This window comes from Argiope bruennichi, chromosome 5 (assembly GCF_947563725.1).
Source record: "Argiope bruennichi chromosome 5, qqArgBrue1.1, whole genome shotgun sequence".
Taxonomy (NCBI): domain Eukaryota; kingdom Metazoa; phylum Arthropoda; class Arachnida; order Araneae; family Araneidae; genus Argiope; species Argiope bruennichi.
This window is the reverse complement of record NC_079155.1, coordinates 98,716,578-98,740,590: the sequence shown is the minus strand read 5'-3', so window position 1 is coordinate 98,740,590 and position 24,013 is coordinate 98,716,578. Positions and strand designations below refer to the sequence as shown.

General features: G+C 29.3%; 1 protein-coding gene across 1 annotated transcript in view; it reads right to left on the bottom strand.

Moving 5' to 3' along the window:
* The window catches only part of LOC129969681 (uncharacterized), a 190,133-nt gene that overhangs the window by 5,511 nt on the left and 160,609 nt on the right, over nt 1-24,013 (bottom strand). Inside the window, exons 5-11 of the mRNA XM_056084347.1 lie at nt 21,480-21,650; nt 19,264-19,385; nt 16,243-16,357; nt 11,270-11,492; nt 10,170-10,234; nt 8,897-8,977; nt 1,975-2,166 (exon numbers count right to left, since the gene is read on the bottom strand). Of these exons, the coding sequence (XP_055940322.1) occupies nt 1,975-2,166; nt 8,897-8,977; nt 10,170-10,234; nt 11,270-11,492; nt 16,243-16,357; nt 19,264-19,385; nt 21,480-21,650 (969 nt within the window). The remainder of the gene's footprint in view (nt 1-1,974; nt 2,167-8,896; nt 8,978-10,169; nt 10,235-11,269; nt 11,493-16,242; nt 16,358-19,263; nt 19,386-21,479; nt 21,651-24,013) is intronic.

The following is a 24,013-nucleotide window of genomic DNA, read 5'->3' as shown; positions in this document are numbered from 1 at the left end:
GGTTTTAGTTTAAGATGGTAAAGAGGGACACATTATTTCCCTCATCTCCCTAAGTTAAACTCAAGAGGCAAAATTAATTTCCCCGCTAACTATAATCAGGCAAACAGTTAGTTTAATCCTTTAAGACTTTGATTAACATATAAACAATTTAATGAGTACCATGTTTCGAAGACTCTAGTCGACAACATAGTTGTTTTAAAGGTCACATTCAAATACTGGTTTCATTCACTTCTTGAACAACGCAATTATGGTACAGTAGGAAATGGAAGATCCGACTGTGAAACGTTAGCCCTTTTATGATACATATCATTTTTTTATTTTTTCGAAAATTCTTTTATTATTTTCTTGAGTCAGGCTTTTTCTATATTTCAGATACTATTCTATTTTGTTTCGTTTGAAGAAACAGAAAAGTAAGAAATGAAATTCCATCTGTTTAATTATTATAACCACTTTTTAAGACCTAAAATTGCTGCTAAATAGTCTGTTTCTAAAAATATTTTTTAGCTTTATTATTTTCAGCATATATACAGTAATATTATGAAATCCCAGCTTTAAGGACCTTAGGAAATCTTTAAAAAATTTCAGATTTTTTTTTTTTTATTATTTTTGAATAATAAGATGAATTAAAAGTTAAAATTAAATAAATTTAAGATTCTTCTAAATTTGGAGTAAATTTTGACTTAAATATTTCTTTTAATGTTTCCTTCTACCAAGTAAGAAGTATTTAAATGAATCGAATAATATATATTTATAAATATAGCGATCATGTATAAAGTTAATTTGTGTATCTAAATTAAATCCTTTTTATCATTTGTTTTTCTTTCCTCGATTTTTGCATTTTGCGGAAATAAAGAGCATGCAATAATATAAAGCATAAAATATTTGTAAATTTCTTTGAAAATATAGAACATGATATCGAAATCTGACCTATTTAAGTCAACCAAACATATAATCACGTCATGTTCGAATTGAAATTGAAACAATATCCATAAAATTTAAATTTCAAATTTTCTTGATTATTTTTCGAATTATTAAAGATTATCTAACATTTTTCCTCCATTAGAACTATGTGAAATAGAAATAAGCCGCTTTTAATCTTTTGTCAATGTTAAAGTCAATTAATTTCGAATTTATATGAACGTGCTAAGTATAAAATGATACTAAAGTGTTTGTTAAAGATTTATATTTACACTAGATTCTCAAAACATCAAATATATGGAATTTATGTGTGGAGATTGCATTTCCAAGGGCAAAACCCGCAACGTCGGGGTCCATAGCCGCGTAACTTAACACCAGACAAAAGTGATCACCCTGGTCCAGAGGCTGTTAACTGGCTTATGAAGCAACACATATGTACTATAGCTACTTCTAATTTACAAAAAAAATGTCAATAAACTGTTTAGTTGCATTCAACATGATTTGCTAAGCTTCATTTTCGTCTTTTTTTTCATTTTTTTAAATTTTATGAATATTATTCTGCGTGCCATCAATTGTACTTACAAAAATGACAGACATATTTCTTATTCATTTGACCCCCGGGGGGGCACCTCGAAATGAGGATGAGATGCATCCGGCATGGTGGTTGGATCTCGCCACTCTGGAGAGTACATTAATAAGTGGAGGATCTGACTCCTCCCATCGATGACGGAACGTACTTCCTTCGGGGAGGGTTGTACCGTGGCCGGTGATGGCCCTTAGGACTCAACACAGTTCCAGCCAACGTTGCTGTTGCGGCGGTCTGGTCATTCAGTTTCTATGGTTTAAATCCGTGTGCCTTCGTGGCGGGTCGGAGAGTCAGATGGCTGACTTCTTATTCATTGATATATATACGTATATAACGGTATATAACGTATTATTTTTTTTATTTTCATGCTCTTCCTATGAGATTAAGATTATTTGTATCCATTTCCCCCACCTTTATATTCTTTATATATTAAAACAATTGAAGTTCCTTTGCTACTGGAGTAAACTTACTTTTAACATCTGTGTATGAAGCGCAGCTAATAAGGAATTCCAGACTGTCATATGATCTGCAACCTGCAATTTTCACCATGTGGTCACCACACAATTCTGGTTTGAAGGATGAAGTGGCACCTTTCACAACCTGAACGCGTATTTCATTTGTCTCAACCAGCTGAGGGCATCCTGATACAGGAACAGTTCGAGCTGTAAATGGTGAACAGTTAATACTCGTCAATGCCAATTAATGGAAATAAATAAAACATACGCAATATTGAAAGATAATAACCAGGTGTACAGGAAGTATTTCCCTAATCATATAAAAATATAATTCGGCATATGGTTGTTTCGATATATCGAAAATACGTTTACAAAGTTTTTAAGAAATCCACTTATAATGGTAGATTTCAATGTAAGTGCCCTGGCTCGTTCGATGAATGTCAAGGTGGCATTTCGCTTCTCGCCAAGTATTACCCAACATTTCGACTGTCATTAATGACAACATTTGCGATTCTAACTTCGATTATATCATTATCATCAGTTGGCTTTTGAGACTGTTTATATAAAACCAAAATTATCTCTGAAGAGTTCGAACATGAACAGTTCGAGCTGTAAATCGTGAACAGTTAATACTCGTCAATGCCAATTAATGGAAATAAATGAAACATACGCAATATTGAAAGATAATAACCAGGTGTACAGGAAGTATTTCCCTAATCATATAAAAATATAATTCGGCATATGGTTGTTTCGATATATCGAAAATACGTTTACAAAGTTTTTAAGAAATCCACTTATAATGGTAGATTTCAATGTAAGGGCCCTTGCTCGTTCGATGAATGTCAAGGTGGCATTTCTCTTCTCGCCAAGTATTACCCAACATTTCTGCTATCATTTAAGGACAACATTTGATATCATAACTTCGAGTATATTATTATCTTCAACTGACTTTTCAAATTGTTTATTTAATCCCAAATTTGATACTAAAGCGTAGTGACATATTTGAATTAAGAGATCTTAAAAGCCCATAGAAAATTTTCCTTAACTGGCACTATTTTGATAACAATCAATTGTAAAATCAATATTTTTGCATTAATACCGCTTTCTGTAAAACTGAGAAAAAGAGTAATTATCTCATTGTAAAAATTTTACAGTATTTTATTCAATGGTTCTTTTGTAATATTTTTTTTATTATCAGGAAAAAATTTCATGATCATCCTATATATTTGCAATGAGATATGCGAGACGATTAAAACTTAATAACCCTAAATAATATCGCTTTAATCAGCATAACTGTAATAAAGTTTTCAATGACTGACTTCGTCAATACTCAATAACCTGACTTAAGATACTGTTGACTTTTCGAGCATATTTAAATAATTTATTTATGCAAAGTAGTACATTTCCATTTTTTTTTTTCTAAAATCTCTAACTCAGCTGTAAAGGCAAATTAAATCCCTATATTTATAGTTTTTCCTTCTGGAACAAGTTTATTTACAAGTAGTAAAAGATTTTATTTTGTCATTTTTTTAAGCAATGACTAGGGAAAAAATGAATAAATTAAAGTTAATAAAAATAATCTTTATCGTTTGGCATAAGTTAGGCAAAAAATTGTTTCGAAATACAGGATGGATTCTTTTCAATAACGTTTTGTAATTTGGATTTGGTAATAAAGAAGCCATGTTCATTCAATATATTTGTCATTTTTAATACGTAAGACCAATATATTCAATTTCATGTGTTTTAATATTTTCCGAAATCTATACTTATAATAAAGCTCAATGTGTGTGTGTGTGTGTGTGTGTTGGCGCTCTACAGGCCAGACCGTTTGACATACAGCTACCAAATTTGGTACATGTATACCTTGGAGGTTGGGAATGTGCACCTGGGGTTTCTTTTTTCGAATTTTTAATTAGAATTTTAATTATTAATTAAAAACTAACTTTCCCGGCAAAAAAATCTTCCATTTTTCCCACCGCCAACTTTTCCGCCAAAAAAATCTTCCATTATCCCCAGCGCCAAACGAGAAAGGCTTCAGTTTTTTTTTTCTCCCAACAGTAATGAGGCTAGGGTTAAAATTTTTCGGCGGATTATTTCAATCGATTCTGTTTATTTTCTTAATGTTTGATGCATTTAAAATTAAACATTGTTAATGAATCAATCTTTCAGATTCATTCTGAAGTACTTTTGAATTAAAATAAAACAGAATAAAGGAAATTAAAAATTTCTAATCCGCATAGCGTTACCCCAACTGGCGTAGAAAAAAATCACGTATTTGCGTTACGTAACCGGCGAAGAAAATTCACGCATGCGCATTCTGTTCTGATTGTTGCTATGACAACGTTATCAATGGATGATTTAAATTATTTTTGGGTTAGTTGCATGCTTTTGTAAGTAAATTGTATTTATGTTAGTTATATATTTTTTGTATATGCTTATAGTTTTAAGTGCATCGTTTTTTAAGTAGTTTTTTAAAACCTGTTTTCAACCGTTTATTTTAAACGATTCGTTTTATTTTCTTAGTGTTTGATGCATTTAAATTTAAACATTGTTAATGAATCGATCTGCTCATAATGAATCTAAGAAAATTTTGTTGACCAACTCTTGAGATATTACATAAATTTAAAAAGATATTCTTTAGTGCCCATAAAGTTTAAAGGCTGAGTGACTCTATTTTCAGTAATCAGATTATAAAAAATGCTTTGTTTCAGTAAAAAATATTATTATATTAATTGAAGATAAATTCTTTCCACTTTAATTTAAAGCATAAATTCTACGGGTGCTAACAGAAAATGAGAGAGATACATATTACGTTATGACTGAAGGCCTTTATAATATTATGAATGAATTATATGATAATCAAAATTTGAAGTTTTAAAATATTTTGATGAAGAAGCTATTAAAGTAGAAATTGCATAAAATATTTAATTATTAAAATTTTAACGAACATTAAGATTGGCGAACCGGCTGGTCGCCAAGGGCGGCTAGTAAATAATAAATTTAGATTTTTTTTAAGTTAATAAATATGGACTAAAAAATGTGGAATCGGACTATTAAATTTGAAACGAAAGTAGTAGATAATGAGTAGAGTTCGGATTTTTAAATTATATTTTATATCAATATTCTCCAATTGCATTAATCAGATTTTAATCAATTAGAAATAACTCGATTATATCATTCGAAAATATTTTAGTTAAAGATCCTGCCACGATCAAATTCGAAAAAATGTAAAAATGCAATATTGATCTTTCGAATATCAAACGTCAAATAGAGAGAAAACTGTTTACACAGTTTTCGAGAAAAGTTTGATAAAATGCATTAATTGCTTAGTAAATTCTTGAGATCTGAAAATATTGAAATTTCGAAAAAAAGATTAAAATTGAAATGTAATCGAAATTTAAGAGAACAGCAGCTGCTTTCATAATAGAAACCCTTATCATATATGGACAAACTTTCTAATTACCAAATTAATGACTAAATAGTAAGGGAAAATAACTAATTCAGAAACGCAAAGGATCAAAAAATAGTTAGCAGAGAATACAAATTAAATTCTAGTTGAACTAACGACTTCATTCCATATCCTATTTTCCATTTTTGCTAATAAAATATAAATCAATAAATTCAAAACGATTATAAACTATTTGCAATTTCTAATGATATAAAATATCATTAGTGCTACTTAATTGCACTAATTTGATCGTATATATTTAAAATTTCATCAGTTAAATATCACTTGAAAAATTTACTTAGTTAATAAATGCATGTTTACTTTAGTTAGTCTACAATTAAATGCTACTTGAGGAGACATGGACTGAAATAATGCATAATTTAAAACATTAATCTTTGCGCTTTGAATGCATGAATATTGTAGATGCAAATCGTAAGCGATGAAAATAAGGAGTATATTGAAAACAAATGAAATTTAGAATGAAACGAAACTAATTAATTTATAAGTTAATAAAAACGAAATATAAATGAATTCGTATAAATGGGAAGTTTCAAATAAGAGATCAATTAGGATTTTCAATTTGCTAATTTTTGTAATATTTGTATTTCGAAAAGGAAAAAAAAGTTATTTATAATATATTTATAGTTTCTTTATAATATTTTTTGCTACAAATTTAAAATATAAAAATAATTCCACCGGTAGCATTTTAGAGCTAATTGAAATTAAAAGCTTCAAAATTAATTTCAAGATCTAGAATTATTTTTAATAAATAATTAAATAAATGTGATGTTTATCATCAATCATGAAAGCAAATTTCTAAAAATTATTTATTTTTTTTATTTAAAACTTCCTTTCTTGCCAATGATTATATGCCATGCACTGTATGCCTTTTCAAAAATCCTAATCCATTACTTTAATACATTGACATTTTATTAAAACGTTTCTCTTATAAATAATAAATGAAACTACTTTATTATTGTTTGGGACTTTGATGTAAAATTTTGCCAGCAAAAAAAATAAATAAATAAATAAATAAAAAATAATTGTGCTGAAGGTAAAAATTTAATTAGTACATTATGTTCATCAATTTTTCTAACTATTAAAAATAATCTAAACTCTCAAGATGCTAATGAAGCTTTGCTTTTAACACAGTGTTTACAGTTTTATTTCTATTCTCAATATATAGTTAATTTCTTCATAGAATTATTAATTAATAATTACTTAAAATATGAAAACCCATAACTTTTTCATTCATGACATTTTCTTGACTAAGCCTTTATCAAAAGTTTCTTAGAAGTTTATTTTTTTAATTTATAATGTTGAACATGAAGTGAAATTCTTTTCAATTTCATGGAGAGCAAGAATGAATAAAAATGGATATTGAACAATGGAGATTATGCATTCTGCTACATGAGATTAAAATTTAATCCTTTTTAAATCTTGATATTATGCATCACGGTGTTTAAACTAGTTTATAACTTTCAGCGATGAAATTTAAGCTCTGAATAATAATAAATGTTGCATGACAAAGAAAATAATTTATATTTCATGTTTCACATAAAAAATAATGCTTTATTTTTTAATTCCTGTAGAATCATAGTATATGCATCGTTTTATAAATTTTCTCCTTAATTTTAGTACCTGCTCATTCAATTTTCATTCTTTATAAACATAAAAATTTTTGAAAATATGCAATTACACACAGCTTAATTTTATTTTAAAGAAAAGACATAACTCAAGTACTTTTTTTAAATATAATATGTTATAATTTTAATGAAAATGTATATACATTTTTAACATAATATTTGAATACTATGTACTCTAACAAAATTATTTTATGAAATGTGATTTTTGTTAAATCCGGATAAAATTCTTCAAGATTTCATAAAAAACATTCTTAATTATTTTTGTCAAATATTTCTGTATGTTCTCGGAAAAGGGTTTAATTATCCTTTTAAACTTTATTTTAATTTCTTTGTTTAATTTATAACAGCTTATTTCCTCATTATTAATAAGGGCAAAGGTCTATCATAAAGAGCACATAACTAAAATGAAAAATATTCTTTGTTATCTGCAATTCAACGCAAATTAATATTATTTTTATTTACTTTTTAAGCAATTTTTTTAAAGCAAAATTACATTTCTAGAGAAATGTTAAATGTACAGGGTGTCTCAAAAACCTTGACCACGGCTTTTATTTCTTAAATATTGATCATAGACATATACTGTAAATTACAAAGTTGCGTAAAAAAAGATGTAAAATGTTCTGAAATCGATTAAAATTTTCAGGGGACTTTAAAATTAATATAATATTTATATGTCCGTATAAAATTAAAATTTTTATACGGATCCCATACAAAAAAATTTCCAGTCAGTAAAATGTGCCCCATCCTCTTATAAGGTCATGTACAAAATTTCAGCAATTTATCACAAATGTCTCAAACATATGAAACTACATAAATGCTCACTTAAACCACTTTTCGATGCCTGGATATGAGTTCGCAAAGAGAAAATGTTCGTGTTTTAGGGGTCGTACACAAATTAACAAAGAAAGTGATGATTGCATAAATAAATAATAATTGTGCTATTTATTGGTTCAAAAGTATTAAAAAGTTGTAGAAATAATAACTTAAAGGAAAGATTACATAAGTTATTTTTTACAAATTCACTGACTGTGTTATTTTTAAGTTATATTCTGTAATTCATGATATGAAATTTTAAAGTATTTTTCAGGAAGCATAGATTTTAAAATTTGTATTTAAATATAAAGATATAAAGTATATTTTATTTCCTTATGATTTATTCCTGCGTCGCGTCATCTGCACTGAAGCTGTAAACATTTGCATTTTAATCTGTGATTGACCCTTCACCAACTTTGTTTTAACATATCATTGAGAGTTTTCATGATAAAATTCTGAACTTTTGTACATGTCCTTATTAGAGGATGGGGCATATTTTACTCAGTGGGATTTTTATTTGTCCGGGGTCCGTATAAAATTTAAATTTTATATTTTTTGAAGTTTAATCTCCTGAAAATTTTAATCGATTTCATAACATTTATACCTTCTTTTACGCAACTTTGTAATTTACAGTATATGTCTATGATCAATATTTAAGGAATAAAAGCCGCGGTCAAGGTTTTTGAGACACCTGTATAGTTGAGTTATTATTGAACATAGCTTTACTGGAAAATAAACATTATTATTTAAAACAAAACACCATGAAAAATCTAAGAACACAATGAATAAATTGTAATCTTCTAAAATATTGAGCGAACTGGATGATTTTTTTTAACAATCGCTGCCAGATTCTTTGATTACCTTCGAGCCATTATTATTACACTGAGAAAATTCTTTTCGTCAGTAGAGCTATCATTCATATTTTATGAAGCTGAAATACAATATTAAAGCTTAGCGTTCTTTTAAAAATCGTTTGCTAGTAGTACTTAAACTGAATTCTAAAAATAAAACTTAAATAAAAGATACGTACCAACTAGAGTCACAAAGTCTTGAGTAGATGTAGTTGAAAACGTCGAATAACAGGCTTCTTGTGTGCTCCTAGCTAATTCTCCTAAATATATAATGAATATGTTTTTTTTTTTTATAAAATAAACAATTATTTTGGTTTTGCATTGAACTAAAAATGCTTTATACAACGCCTTTGATTTATATTGAAGAATTAATTTCCCTCAATTAAAATATAAACTTTAATCCATAAATTTACCACTGTACAATACTATTATATAATCATCATATAAATTATGCACCTTCAGCGACCAGTTTCTCTTCGACTATGTTAATAGCATTTATTTATTAATGTCGATCAGCTTTGATGAGTTATAGCTTATCATATGGAATGAAAATACTATTTTAAATTAAATTTGCACAACAAACATACAGTATTTCGATTGGCTGACGAATTATGAATTTAATTGATAAATAAAATAGCGAAATCAATTCAGTAGTTAAAGATGGAGGTTGTGCCAATTTTCATTCTGTGAAACATCTCGAATACAAAGGAGCCGAATGGAAGATACAACCATTAATGATATATTTAAACATTATGAGCTTTCAAATTAAGTAAAAAATGGCAAAATCGATCAATGTATTGAGATGGAGGATAGGGCATGAAAATTTTGCATTTTTTCTTTTCAAGATAATTTTCTTATAACAAAACTACGTAAACTAATATAAATCCAGCAACTAAAAGAATGAAAGTATTTTTATAAAATATACATAAAAATTATTTTAAAAATTATTAGAGGAAAAGTATTAAGGGAATAGAAATAGCATCATTGAATATTGGAATAGAAGTAGCATCATTGAATATTGGAATAAAAGTAGCATCATTGAATATTGGAATAGAAGTAGCATCATTGAATATTGGAATAAAAGTATCATCATTGAATATTAATTGGTATCAGATTTTTAAATAGGAATGATATTGAAGAAAAACTTTAAAAGTTTGATTTATTTTAGCTAAATATCTCTTAATAAATAAAAAAAAAAACTTTTTTAGTTTGAAACTACTATCCAAAAAATTAGTTGCGTGGAGCAATTACAATAATGCAATTTGCAAATATTGTGCTACTCTATAAACATTATCATGTTGAAAAAACTTTAAAAAATTTCAATGTACTTTTTCAGGATTTCAGAAATTTTAAATTTCTACGATATAAAAATTGAATTAATTATTATCAAACTCCGAAAATAAATTGTTATAACAATCAAAGCCTTCCACAATAAGAATTAAAGATACTTACCGTATTGTATTTCTATTATGTGATTATGTCTCCGGAAAAATTTCATGCATATATATCCATTTTTACTGAAAATAAAAATTTTATAAAACGTTCAATAATCAAACTGATGATTAATGAATTTGATTTCGAATAAATACAATTTGAATGAAAAATACAAATTGGTGTGTAAATAAATATTAATATACATAGAATAAATATTTTATTGTAATAAATGCGAAAATCAAAAATTCCTTTAAACTCGAACGAGTTCGCCTGCAGTGCAGGTATGGTAACACAATCAGCAGGCATCGATAACAAACTAACAACATTTACTAACACGAAGACACAGACCACAAAACACAGCCAAGTTGTGTACAAACAATATGCAGCAGCCCCCCAATAGTAATCGGTAGTAAACAACCACCACAACAACAACCTGCTGAGTTCTGTCTGACAAAATGGTAAGACAGAACTCAGCAGGAGGGGGGAAAATCTACGTAGCTATTCACCGAGATCTCTCCAAACGGCTGCTGTTCTCCACTGTCTTCTCTCTTTAGCTGTACCCAGTCGCTGACTCACTACTATATGATGGCAACTCCATATACAACCGGATGCTGCTTCAATTCTTGTCTCCAAAATTGTGTGCACGGTATCAATTCTCAATCCACTAATTGCTTGAGGGCACAGAAGGTTCTTCAAACAGTCATAATTCGCCTCCTATTCGTTGTATCGCCAAAATTCTTGAAGATTCTAGTATCGTCTATTTTGTCACCAAAGTCTCAAAAATGGTTGACAATGACAGTCACAAAAAAACCTAAGGGCATTGATCCGGCATCCGATAAGCATCCAAGAGAGCTCGTACATTACAGTTTAACCAACATTTCAGATTCGTAAATCATATTTTTATTTTTCATAATTGCTTTTTTTAATGTATAGAAACTGCACAAGACTATTTTCAAAGTTCTGTTACAAAGTCAAAATGATTATATTAACTTTATTAAAGCTTTTTATTGCCATATTAAAACTTTTAATTTTTAATTAAGGTGATTCATGTAATTATTATCTATCTTCCGTTATTAAGCTGCAAGTTAAATACGTTTAAATATGAAAATGAAACTTACCAGCCAGATGAACTATATGCTACCAAAGTGCTTGAATTGGCTGTGCTAGAAACATGCTCTATACAAATGAATTTAGTTTCCTCTTCGTCTTGATAGGAGTGAGTCAGTTTGAAAGAATTGTTTTTGGCGCCGAATGTATACGTTGTCTGACCGTCAAGTGTTCGCCACTTATGTTTTGTCGTAACCCAGGTTGGAAATTGGCAACCACTGGTGGGGTGCTTACCTATTATGAAATATTTTTAAATAAATGAAAGTGTTAAGCACAAAAATTATAGCATGGTATATAGATTCCTAAATAATGATAAGCATAATCAGAAGTCCTGCAGTTCCATAATACAAACATAGAATTTGTACATAATAATGAGATAAGGATATATTTATAGAAAAATTTTAGAATCTGCAATACTTTTAATATTTTTTTTAAATTAGATAATAATTTTCATAAGAAATCTTTACGATATTGAGATTAATTAATAGATATGAAGCAATGATTTTCTGCATTGTTGCTTATTGCCATCCTTCATTAAGAATTTTTCAATTGAAAAATAACCTTCATCTGTTGAGCTTTATTTGGAATTACCTATGCTTATAATCTGTACTTCTCAAATGAATATTGTATTAGAACAACTGCGTTTGTGAGAGTCTTGCTTATATTCGTAAATTTCGTTATGGGATGCTATGCATCAAAGTGAATAAAGGAAGGATTTAGGAAGTATTGTAATCATCAAAATATTCCGCCTAGAGATTTAATGAATCTCCATGTTTCATACTTCCTTTAATATGAAAAAACCAATTTTGGCATTATGTTGTGGCGGTTTGTTACGAGCGAGAATAGAACCTGGGACCTTATGGTTCGCATCCTAGTAACATGACCACAATACAAAAGCAATTGCTTGTGTAGCGTAGCTGTTAACTGGCTTATACGCTTTCACTACAATGTCTATACGTTTGTGAGCACAATCACTCAAAAACATTTTAAGCAAGAAGACTGAAATTTGGTATAGAATCTAACTACAAAGTTCGCAAATTTCTATCCAATTTTGAACGAAATACATTTCGAGGAAGTCTGTCGGTTGAAGTGCAAGTGCTGTAACTAGATAACTAGAAAACTCTATAAATAGAAAACGCAAGTAGCTAGGCAGATAAAATTTGATGCATAGGTTTAGTATTTAAAATATATATTTGTCAACTTTTAAACCTATCAATTAATTTTTGCCGGTCTATACTTAAGCATGCATGTAAACACAATAACTCATAAACACAATGATTTAAATCGATAGAATTATGCATGTTATTTTGCGACTACAACTGTAATTTCATGTTAGTGTCAATCGGCTGGCAGAAACACGTCCAAAACATATGTTTTCAGTGATAGATTCTGTAAAAATGATAGATTTATGCCAAAAATCAATATTTTGTAATTATCGTTCCCAGTAATATACTACCTATTCATGACTTTACCCAAGATTCCCACATTTATGAAGAGGAGGGGAGAATATGCATTTATTGGATAATAGGCGAGAAAATTTCCAGAAGATAACACCCTCTAGTTCGTAGTACTTTTAACTTGCTTGAGGAGAAAGTTGTAAAAGACTGATTTCATTAAATTCATATTTTGCTGTTTTATCACCTAAATAGATTATATTTTAAATAAATACAAAGTTTAATAGCCAGGGAAGCCAATATTCCGGGCAAAAAAGTTGGTCGCCAAAGGCGGCTACTATTATTTTTATATTTCTTATTTTCATTTCTGCTTCCGTTCGTACTAAATTAGCCTTTACAGAAAAATAAATCACATTTCCGTAACATAAGTCATTGCAACATCTGAATATTTCGTGCGGAATTCAAAACTGACAGTAAATATCTCCGAATTTCGGCTTTATTGCTGAAAATATGCGTTACTCTGCCCTTTCAAATATTACATCGGACAAATTCAACGCTCTTCAACAGCCGAAAATGAAAGATTCCCCTTTTTTTAGAAAATCTAACTTTTCACATCTGTCATTTTAGTATGCGCCATTTAATAAAAATGTAGCATGAAACGACATTTTTAAAATATTACTTTACCGACAACGCTGAGAAATATTTCAGAATACTGTGTCTGAGAAATATTTAAACAAACATAGTTTTGTGTACAGATTCAAAAGGCGTTAGAAACCTTTTCGAAAGAATTCTGCATTTTCCTTTCAATAAATTATTCACCCGCAATGTATTTAAAGTATTTGGATAACATTTTATTTCGATTTCGAAATACATAAACCCTGCACGCTTTTTGAAAAATCATATTTTACTAAAATACCTATTACATTTTGAAAAATTCAAAAGTGAATGTTATTTCTGTGGAAATAAATAGATTGCATCAAACTGTGAGATTTTTTTTATATGAAATATAAATTGACCCGTTCTGGTTGCTATATCCTGCAAATATTAAATGTGTTTTTTTTTCTCGGTAATATATGCCTTCAGTGCTGTTTTATATCTTTCAAGTTTGGCGAAGACATATTATATGTCTATATATAATACTTACATTAATTTTAAAATAAAAGTGCATAGTTCTCTATGTTTTTAATATCTACTTTCGACAAATAAGATTTGTAGCAGTTACATTATTTTATCTTATCTTTTAGATAATAGATGGCGATGCCTGATTAAGTACGCAGTCCATATTGCATTGCGATTGTAATAATAATGAGATGATATGCTGTTCTGTTATGGTGTAAGCGCGGTAATGTCTTGTCTTGTCTTCATGTTTGTGTTTGTTTTGTGTGAAATGGGATCATTAAAGAAATGTTCCCGGAAATAAACGTTCCTCTTGCTTCTAGTGGATGGTTCATTATTATAGTCATTCCACCACAAGTTCCTTAAAAAATACTGTTTAATTCGTTCATTCTAAATTTGTTCGATATATATACAGTTTAGTTTACTTTTATGCTGAAGCTTTGCTCTAAAATTAAAAATCGATATCTTATTTTTATTTTAACCCTCTGCACTCATATGGTGCCTCTCATTCACCATTGAAGACGATGCATCATTTTGAAGTTTTATAAATCTGTTTTTCAATTTTGATTTTTAAAACGCTTACAGAATCGAAAAAAGTTGTAGATTAATTTTTTAAAGAAATTCGGCTTAAAACATGTATGTATATTTATTTTTCAGAGCAATAAACACATATTTGCATTAGGTGATTAATTAGGCATCGAATTTCTTTTCCGAATTCAAATGGTTAATAACACTGTAGGGGACTTCGCCCATTGATCAATTTCGCTCACCCACCCTGATGTGTTCTAGAATTATGCATATCCTCAAGTTAGTGGAGATTCCGGAGGGATTGATTCCCTCTCCTCCAGACAACAAAAGTAAATTTAAACAAACTGTTTTAAAAATGTCATGAACAACAACAACAAAAAAAAACTTTATCCCAAATTTAAAAAAAGGATTTTTTTTAAATAAATTAAAATGAAGAAGAAATCACATCGTCATTTTAATTTTTTCAGCAGGAATGAGGAATTAAAACATAAAATTAAAAAAATAATAATAAATAAAACTCTTTTGAAATCGTTAAGTATTTATTTAGCCTTTTTTCTTTATCTGATATCGCTAGACACTCCACCATTAAAAATATATATATATATTTTAAAAAACAACAATTTAGGGTTAACGCGTTTATGGCTTTTCTTGAAAAAAGTAAACAAACCGAGAAACTATTTATTAATGTTGCACCAAACTGTGTAGAATAAAAGTAGAATTAAAAAATAATATTGTTTTAATATCATTTGCTGTTAATTTGATATTAATTATAGCTTAATTTTTCCTTTTTTGCCACTATATCATCGTAAAGTGCAATATAAATACCTATTGCGACTTAATGAAAATGTTCCTTAAATATTTCGAATAATACTGGGAAAATAAACCTTAAATGTCATCGGTCAGGTGATTCGCTATCTTCCAATCACAAAGCGAATAAAACGCAATATTTTGCTTTTTTTTGTGTGCGTGTGTGTTATAGTCAGGTGTATAGCTTGGGTACACGAATAAAAATAATATGTTACTACTAAATTACGAAAATTAGGTTTCTGATCATCAGATCTTTTTCAAAGATATTTTATGGATTAACATGAAAAAACGATTCCCAGTCGACATCAATCATTTAAGAATGGTAATGTATTTCATTTATGAAAACTGGTTTTAAAAAGCAATATTTGAAACAGAGCCAACTTGAAATTCCAGTAATTCCTTGGCAAGCTACCTAAATATTATTTTTGAAATTCAGAACTAGTTCTAAAACTAATCAATCGTCGAAATCTCATTTATAAAGTTAAAAAAAATATTTATAAATTACTTCTTAGTGATCAAATTAAACTAATGGTGGCGGTTTACGATCGAAACGTTGTAGAATTTCTCCGAATTTTATTAAAAAATGAAAATAACTATAAACATATTCCAATTTTATTAAATTGTTTTCAAAACTATGCTTAATTGTTTTAAATAGCTTTCAGCCGTTATTATTGAGGTAACATGCAAACTTTTAACCAGAACCATCTCTAATGATGCATGCAATTAACTGTTAATCCTTATCTCAATATAAGTAATAATTGTTCAAAATTATTTAAATTCTACTTATTTTCAAAGTTTGAAGTTAGCTTCTTTATTTACTTTGGTGAAATTATAAATTTTTTATCATTCACCAAAGTGAACAACAATTAAGTCAGAAAATTTTCTATACAGAAAAAAAATGACATTTAAAAGAACAAAAATGATTCTATAGAATAATCACTTATCGTTCAGAAGAGAAATTATTTTTGTCGTAAAAAAAATTAAACTCAGGTTTAAATTTAGGTTAACATTTAGGTTAACAAGCAAAACGTGAGTAAAAACAGTCAACACGCATTCAGAAAAACATTTAACTCGTACATGTATGTATATAAAAAAAGAAAACATATCAGAATAAATGAAACTAAAGTTGGGTTACTTACTTTTAGTCAATCGCATTGTTCTGGAGCCCTCCCAGGGCGAAACAAGCCCATCGCAGGTCGCGTCAGCTGACTGTGACATCTGAATCACTCCTTTGTCCGTGAGGTAATCAAATACCTGAATGTAGAGAACAAAAGATCTTGCATTGAGTTTTATGCAAGAACAATGTTTATCGAAATAATTCATAAAAAAAATCAGATTGATGGAATTCTGGATAAGGAATAATTTGTTATAAACAACATTTTTGAAAAAAATATAATTTATTTTTTGGCAAAAAATAGATTTGCGGCAATAAAAAAAACCTCCCTCAAATTCAGTGGGGTTAATATTGCTTCCAAACAACCGCAATTAACGTCATATAACAAAATTTCAGTCTTTATTTTCTTATATTAATAGTTTTTATTTTGTTGTTTACCATGTATACAAATGTAAAGCATTGTGATAGTATAAAAATTATTTCAAGATATGTTAACGAATCTCCATATCTTAAACCGAAAACACATTTTGTGTTCGGAAAACACATTTTTGACATTATGGCTGTCTGTCTGTCTGTCTGTCTGTGGCAATGATAATTCAAAAACTATCTGAAGTAGACGGATCAAAATTGATATACGGACTTCACACAAAATTCAAATATTTCTATCACATATATTTAGAGCGAAGGCGGTTCACATTTTTCGTTCAATAGTTCACAAAATCCGTTCATTTTGATCAAAAACCTTATATTTCATGTTGTATCTATATGTGAACGCGGTAACTCAAAAACGCTTTGAGCAAGGTGCATGAAATTTGGTTTGAGATTTGAACGTGAATTTTATAGATTCCTTTCCAATTTCGAAAGAAATTCATTGAAATGATTTTTTTTTCTCTCTCTGTAAATGCAAATGAAGACAATAAGTACAAAAAAAGCAGAGAACTAAATGAATAAATTTAGAATCGAGGTTTAAGATTCTAAATTATGAATCGTCATCAAATTTAGTACCAAATTTATCAAAAGGTGATCATCTACCAGTCTATACTACCAGTTTCCACATGTATGTAAACGTGATAAATACGCAGGTGACTTAATTAAATGAAATTTGCTATGTGTCTTTTTACTAAATTTGTAATTCTGTGGCAAATTTTGGTCTCTCTATCGAAAAAATTGCGACCAATATACCGGATGCGGCATAAATTCGTACAAACTTCAAAAATTCATAATGAAAGAAGTAATGCTCGAAAAAAATTGCGGTTTGCTGGAATATGTTCAGAGAGCCTTTGGATTTTGTTATTTCCATTAAAAAATGTATTTAAAAATGACCTGGAGATGGCGCTCACACGGTCATACCGAGACGGTTTATGCAAATCAGGAAAACAGAGCACAGTAACATTATAGTACATTTTATTTTAAAGCAAAAGATACTCAACATGACCGCCACCACAAGGTATTAAGCAAGTGAGGCGCGTAACTACGCCTATTACAGCTGGTGTGACATGTCGACATCGATGCCACTGACAATTGAATGGCATCTTTCAATTCCATCAAAGTGGCAGAAGAGCCCCGGTAGACACAAGACATCAGCCATCCCCACAACCAAAAGTCCACTGGAGAAAGATCTGGCGATCGAGTGGACCACTCATTCTTGCGTCCTCTGCTTTTCACTCTGCCCTCAGTGAATGCGTCTAGGAGGAACGCCTTAACGGAACTAGCAACGTGGGGCGGGACACCATCCTGCATGAAGGTGACGGAAAATAACGCACGTCTTTGCTGCAAAGCAGGCATATCGTGGTCTCGGAAAGGCCTAAGATAGCGTTCTGCAGTGACGGAACAGGTTTTTCCAACCGGATACAGGACAACGCTCTTCAAAAAAGAAAGGGCCTAGAAGGAATGACGCAGTCAAACCACACAAAACCGTCACATGTGGAGAATGTAGTGATACGCACGAGGGTTTGATGCTGCCCAGATACATCTGTTTTGCGTATTGACATCACCATGCAATGAAAAGTGGGCTTCATCTGTCCACATGATGTTCAGTAACCATTGTGGGTCACGTTCCATTTGTGGGAGCACCCATGTTGCAAAGGCTTGTCTTTTCTCGCAATCTGCTGGTAACAACTGGTGAAATGCCTCTATCTTGTACGAATGCAGTTTTAAGATTTCGTGCAGAATGCGTCGGATCGACCTTTCAGGAATTCCTGTTAATTTACCTGCTTCACGTGCACTGGAACTCCCCTTTGAAATATCGGCTGCCACATTTCTCATGACCCTTTGGATAACAGGGACGCGGTCAGCGCTGACGGATAGTCTGTCACTTCGTGAACGATCCTCTAATCTTCCAGTTTCCTCAAAACGGCGAACTAATTTCAATATCCCATTCAATGAAATTGGGTTCTTCTTCGCCTTAATTCCTTTCACCGTCCGTAACTGCCGCAATGCTTTAGTCGCGGATTCACCGTTCTTATAGAACAGTTTCAACACTAATGCTCGATCCGGAAGCAATAGCATGCTACTAGCGTCGACTGACAGATCCATTTCCATCCTTATGTTTTATAACTATACTGATTTGCATAAACAGTCTCGGTATGGCGTGTGAGCGCCATCTATCGGTTATTTTTTAAATACATTTTTTAAATGGAAATAACAAAATCCAAAGGCTCACTGAACATATTCCGCAAACCGCAATTTTTTTCGAACATTACTTTTTTTATTATGATTTTTTTGAAGTTTGCACGAATTTATGCCGCACCCGGTATATATATAAATATATATATGTATACAATGTTGTACTACGGTTCTACGATGCCTGCATCCTTCATGTACGGAACTTAGAAAATAAAATTCTGACCACTCGTGATTTCCATGACCTTGTACAAGATCAACAATTTTAAGGAAATGAAGATAATAATTTTAATTTAAAATATGCCTTTTTATTAAAGTTTCAGGGAGGCTATTTCCGCTGATATCTTGATATTATTTTTTTTTTCAGTAGAAATTATAGCTTACAGTTAAAATCGATTTAATGAAAATGAAAAAATAAACTTACAAAGCATCTGTATGCATTTTCGTCAGTAAAGGATTGCTTGTAACTCTTTCTGTTCGTTATTTTTCCAACTAAGTAATGCGCTGACCCTTCTTTCCACACTGCAGTGCACGTGAGTTCTTCAACTGAAAAAGAAAAGGAAATATTCATAGTGTTTAGAATTAGTGTACATGGAAAGTCAAAAGAAGTGTGGTAAATATAAACAGTATGTTTAATGGAATGAGGTCCGTTGTGCCAAATAAAGTAATTAACTTAATCCTTTAAAAACGTCGGTTTTTCTAATAACTGTATATATATAAATATTTTATGAAATGAGATTTTTAAGAAAAGGAAACAATTTAGCTTTTTAGAGAATGTTTTGATTTGTCAATTTATTTGTCTAATTAATAATTGATTAGCAAACTAAAACGCATCTTTATGATTCAAAATGAGAAAAACGTTGTTAATGCTGTTTTCAAAAATTTGGTGAGAGTTTGTGATATAATATAATAATATATGATATAATAATTATTAAAAATTAATTCAATTATTAGAACCTGACTTTGCATTTCAAGTGTATTAACATTTTAGGAGTTTTAAGCTTTGTCACACAGTATATTTGACGAGTCAAAATACCTCATCATGAACATTGAAAAATTGAATATTTTGTAAGAACTATTGAAGAAGAAGATCTATTTTGAAGATAATTAAACTTTCCTTAACCTTAGTAGGTAAAAGCAAGAAATATATTCAGTTTAAGGGTGAGATATAGTGACTTTGAATATGTCAACTTAATTTTTCAGAAATGAAAACCAAAGAAAGTATACATATGGAATAGAATACATGAGTTACTTCAATTTGGATTATATACGTTTCATTATAAAAATGCCATAAAACACTAATATACAATTTATCATACAAAAGACGACATTAATTCTAATATCCTAAATCAGCTTTTCGGTAACGAAAATTACTCAGTTCTCTCTTCTGTCTACAGTCTTACAATTTTTATATTAACCCTTTCTAGGGCCGTGAGAAGTATGCTTCTCCCCGAATTTATCAATCTTTGTATGAAATTATGTAGGTTGGCATAACTTCTGACAAATTTTTTTTAGACAGACAGAAACTTAAATGCTTCAATTTTTTATTTCACACAAAATAACGTGTCTTGATTTGTTACTTAATTATTAATTAACGAAATTAATTAATCAAATTAAATTTATATAATAAGCTAAATGAATCCCTTTTCTTATTCTAATTTCAAGCCTCAAAATATTTTAACATAATATGACTAGAAAAAAATGGCCCTTTAAAGGGTTAAATTATCCATATTGATTACATTGAAATGCACCAAAGTGGATTCCTTTTAAAACGTCATAGTAAGACCCTATCATAATGTCATATGAGTTTTCTCTAAAAGCCAATAAAATCTCCAACCATATCATTTCACAATAATTTTTTATGCAGTTGTTTGCTATTTTTAATCTTTTCTTCATTCAATTTTCAATATTGGCATTTGTTATCAATCCATAAAAAGTATTTAAAACAGAAATACACAATGAATAGAAGTGCCTAGCTGTGGCACTTATGTTAAACAACTAATCTTCTTCGTTACCTACATTAAGGTATTCGCACAATTTTGCATTTTGATGATTCATCGCACATATTTTTTTATCAATTAATTAAATAAACTGACACTGAGAAAAATGTATAAATTATATGCTAAACAGAACATTCAACAACAATTTAACCCTTTAAAGGGCCATTTTTTTCTATTAATATTATGTTAAAATATTTTTAGGCTTGAAATTAGAATAAACAAAGGGATTAATTTAATTTATTACTTAAATTTAATTTGATTAATTAATTAGTTTGGTTAATTAATAATTAAGTACAAATCAAGACACATCATTTTGTGTGAAACAAAGAACTAAAGCATCTAAATTTCTGTCTTTCTTAAAAAAATTGTCAGAACATATGCCAATCTACATAATTTCATGCAAAGATTGATAAATTTGGTGGGAAGCATACTTCCCACGGCCCTAGAAAGGGTTAAATTATGTAACGATAATATGTTTTTCAGAGCACAAATTACTGCTAATTGAATATAAAATATCTTTATCATGAAATTGAAAGGGCATAGATTTACATGCATTTAATTATATATATCCTTGGAAGATACAGAAATAAATCAGTGACTAATAGGCATCTATGGAGCCAGACATAGTGACGCCACTTACCACTACTTTCAGTCCCAAGAACATCTGCACAGGCCTGAAATCTGAAGAGCAGGTGGGAATCATCCGTGCACGAATCTATTGTGGAGAGGGGATACTGGCATTCACCGTGCCCCCTGCTGTATGTAAATGTAAAAGGCCCACGCAACTCACAGGATACAGGATTTGCATCAACTATTTTAGGATAAAAAGTCATTGCGTTATAAACATTTACATGTTAACAAACTACTAAAAATTCGTAGATGAGAATTGTTTATCTTACAAGTTTGCATTGGGCCAATATGCGTTATACTATTGCTTTTTTCACTTGACTCAACAGTTTATTATAACATATTAATGCTTTCATACTTTCTTTTTTACAATTATCTTTATAATTAGAAACATTTATTTGAAGAAAATAAAAATATTTAATCTCAAATCATTTAAATGAAAAACATTTAGTTTACTAATTTCAAAATATTAATTGATATTTAGAAAAGAAATAAATTTCTTGTCATATTTTTTTCTTTATCTAAAAATTGGAATCGCATATTCGAAAATAAAATTTTTAGAAATGTGTTTAATAGTTCGTCATTGTGAAGTAAATAGACACTCCGTGAAAAATACACAAGCAATTAAAAGATCTGATGTTTAATACAATTTAATTTTTCCATATTTCTTTAATTCTGAGAGGCACAATTTAATCTAAAAGATAGACTAAATACATTGATATATATTTAAGAAGATCCAAAACAGATGTTTAAAGAGCTACATAAAGGTAAAGTTACAAAACATTTGTTTTTTTTTGTAGAAATTCACTAGAAGAAATCCGTAAGAAAACATCATAGACCATTTAATTTACTACATGTTATTTTTAGGATTGTTTATGTCATTTTGAAGATACTTCTTTTTAATTAATCAAATACGGTGTTTTGATTTTCGAATCTTATATTTTGTTGAAATGTCTTTGTATCATTACAGCTTACAAGAAAATGAAACTGTTTTGATAATTATTAATAAAAACTGTTTAATACTAGTAAACGAAATTACAGAATGTTTTATTAAAGAATCCATATTTCGAGAAGAATAAAATATTTGAGAAAGTTTTGTTACTTTGCTTTTAACAACCGTTACATTTTAAATTTTTGATCATTTTAATTTCACCAAGTTATTAAAAAATATAAAAAGGTTTTATTCAGTTAATCCAATTTGATAAAACAAGTGGCTGCCGTTGCAAATATAAATTAATATACTTTTAGAGTAATATAATCAGAGAGGCATAATCGCACATGGAAATATAAAATATGACAGTATGTTAAATTCTGTATTTTTCAAAAATAATGTTCCTAAAGTTAAAATTTTGTGAATAAGCGCTCTTTATTGCCTTTAATAAAAGGATAAAATATAATTTATTTTTGTCATCCGTAATTCATCCGTCGGATCCAAACGTCCCCCTGGTGTTGTGTGGAAGTTTGGAGAGAGTTGTGCCAATTCAGGTGTCGTCCTCGTCATCTGAATGCGGTTCAAAATTACGAAGCCGGTCCCAAAATAGCCCTAGAGATGCTTTAAAACGGGGTGTTAATATAATTAAACTAGCCATTCGTATTCTTGAATTGTTTTAGTTTGTTTATTTATATCTTTAATAAACTTTGCAATAACAAGTATTAATCATATGTGCTTGACATACAGTTAAGAAATTTTCTAATTTTGTTTTTTAGACTTGTCAGTTTTTGAATTCATTTCAAAAATTTCATATTTTCGATATTTCGATGATGCAAATATATTAGCAATTTAAAGGAAACCATTTCGTAATATGCATATTTAAATTTTTCGTATATAAACAGAATCACAACAGTAATTTTCGTTGCATTAATTTAAAGCTTCTATTCTAAAAATGTATCTTATGTCTGCATTATTTTCGTTTTAGGAATTAGAATTTCCTTTCTAAAAAATTGTCAAAAAATTCAATACTTTTACTTTTATACTAGTGTTATAATACTACATGAAATGTTATCTCAAAAAATGTTACAAAATATTTTCCTCCCATGATATAAAAAATGAAAGATATTTTAAAAGCATCGGCTGATGTAACTGAATGATGAACTAAAGAAGACAGTAAATATTCCCATTCCATATTTTGAAAGCATACTAGTATCGGCGTAACTGAAAGCGAGTAAACAGTAAAAGATATCGAGATACATTATCCAAGTTGATATAGGCTGTGGTGAAGAATTTACAAGCTGAAATAGCTGAGCCTTTTCTAAAATAATTATGTGTGCGTCAAACTCATATTTCATGTGATTAATTCACTGATTTCTATCCATCTACATTTAAATATTGTCAATAAAACAGCCTACAATAAATGCTGAAAACAAGTCATACCAGACAATTAAATAAAGAAGGAAAAGAAACTGCATTCTTTTTTTTTTCTTTTTTTTTTCACTCAGCAATTGGGAAGAATATTTTACCTTAGATCTATTATAATTCTGGCAACTTTAGTTTTTGTTAGTAATTGGCCACAAAATTTGAAAGTTCGTTTGTTTAGAATAAAAATATCG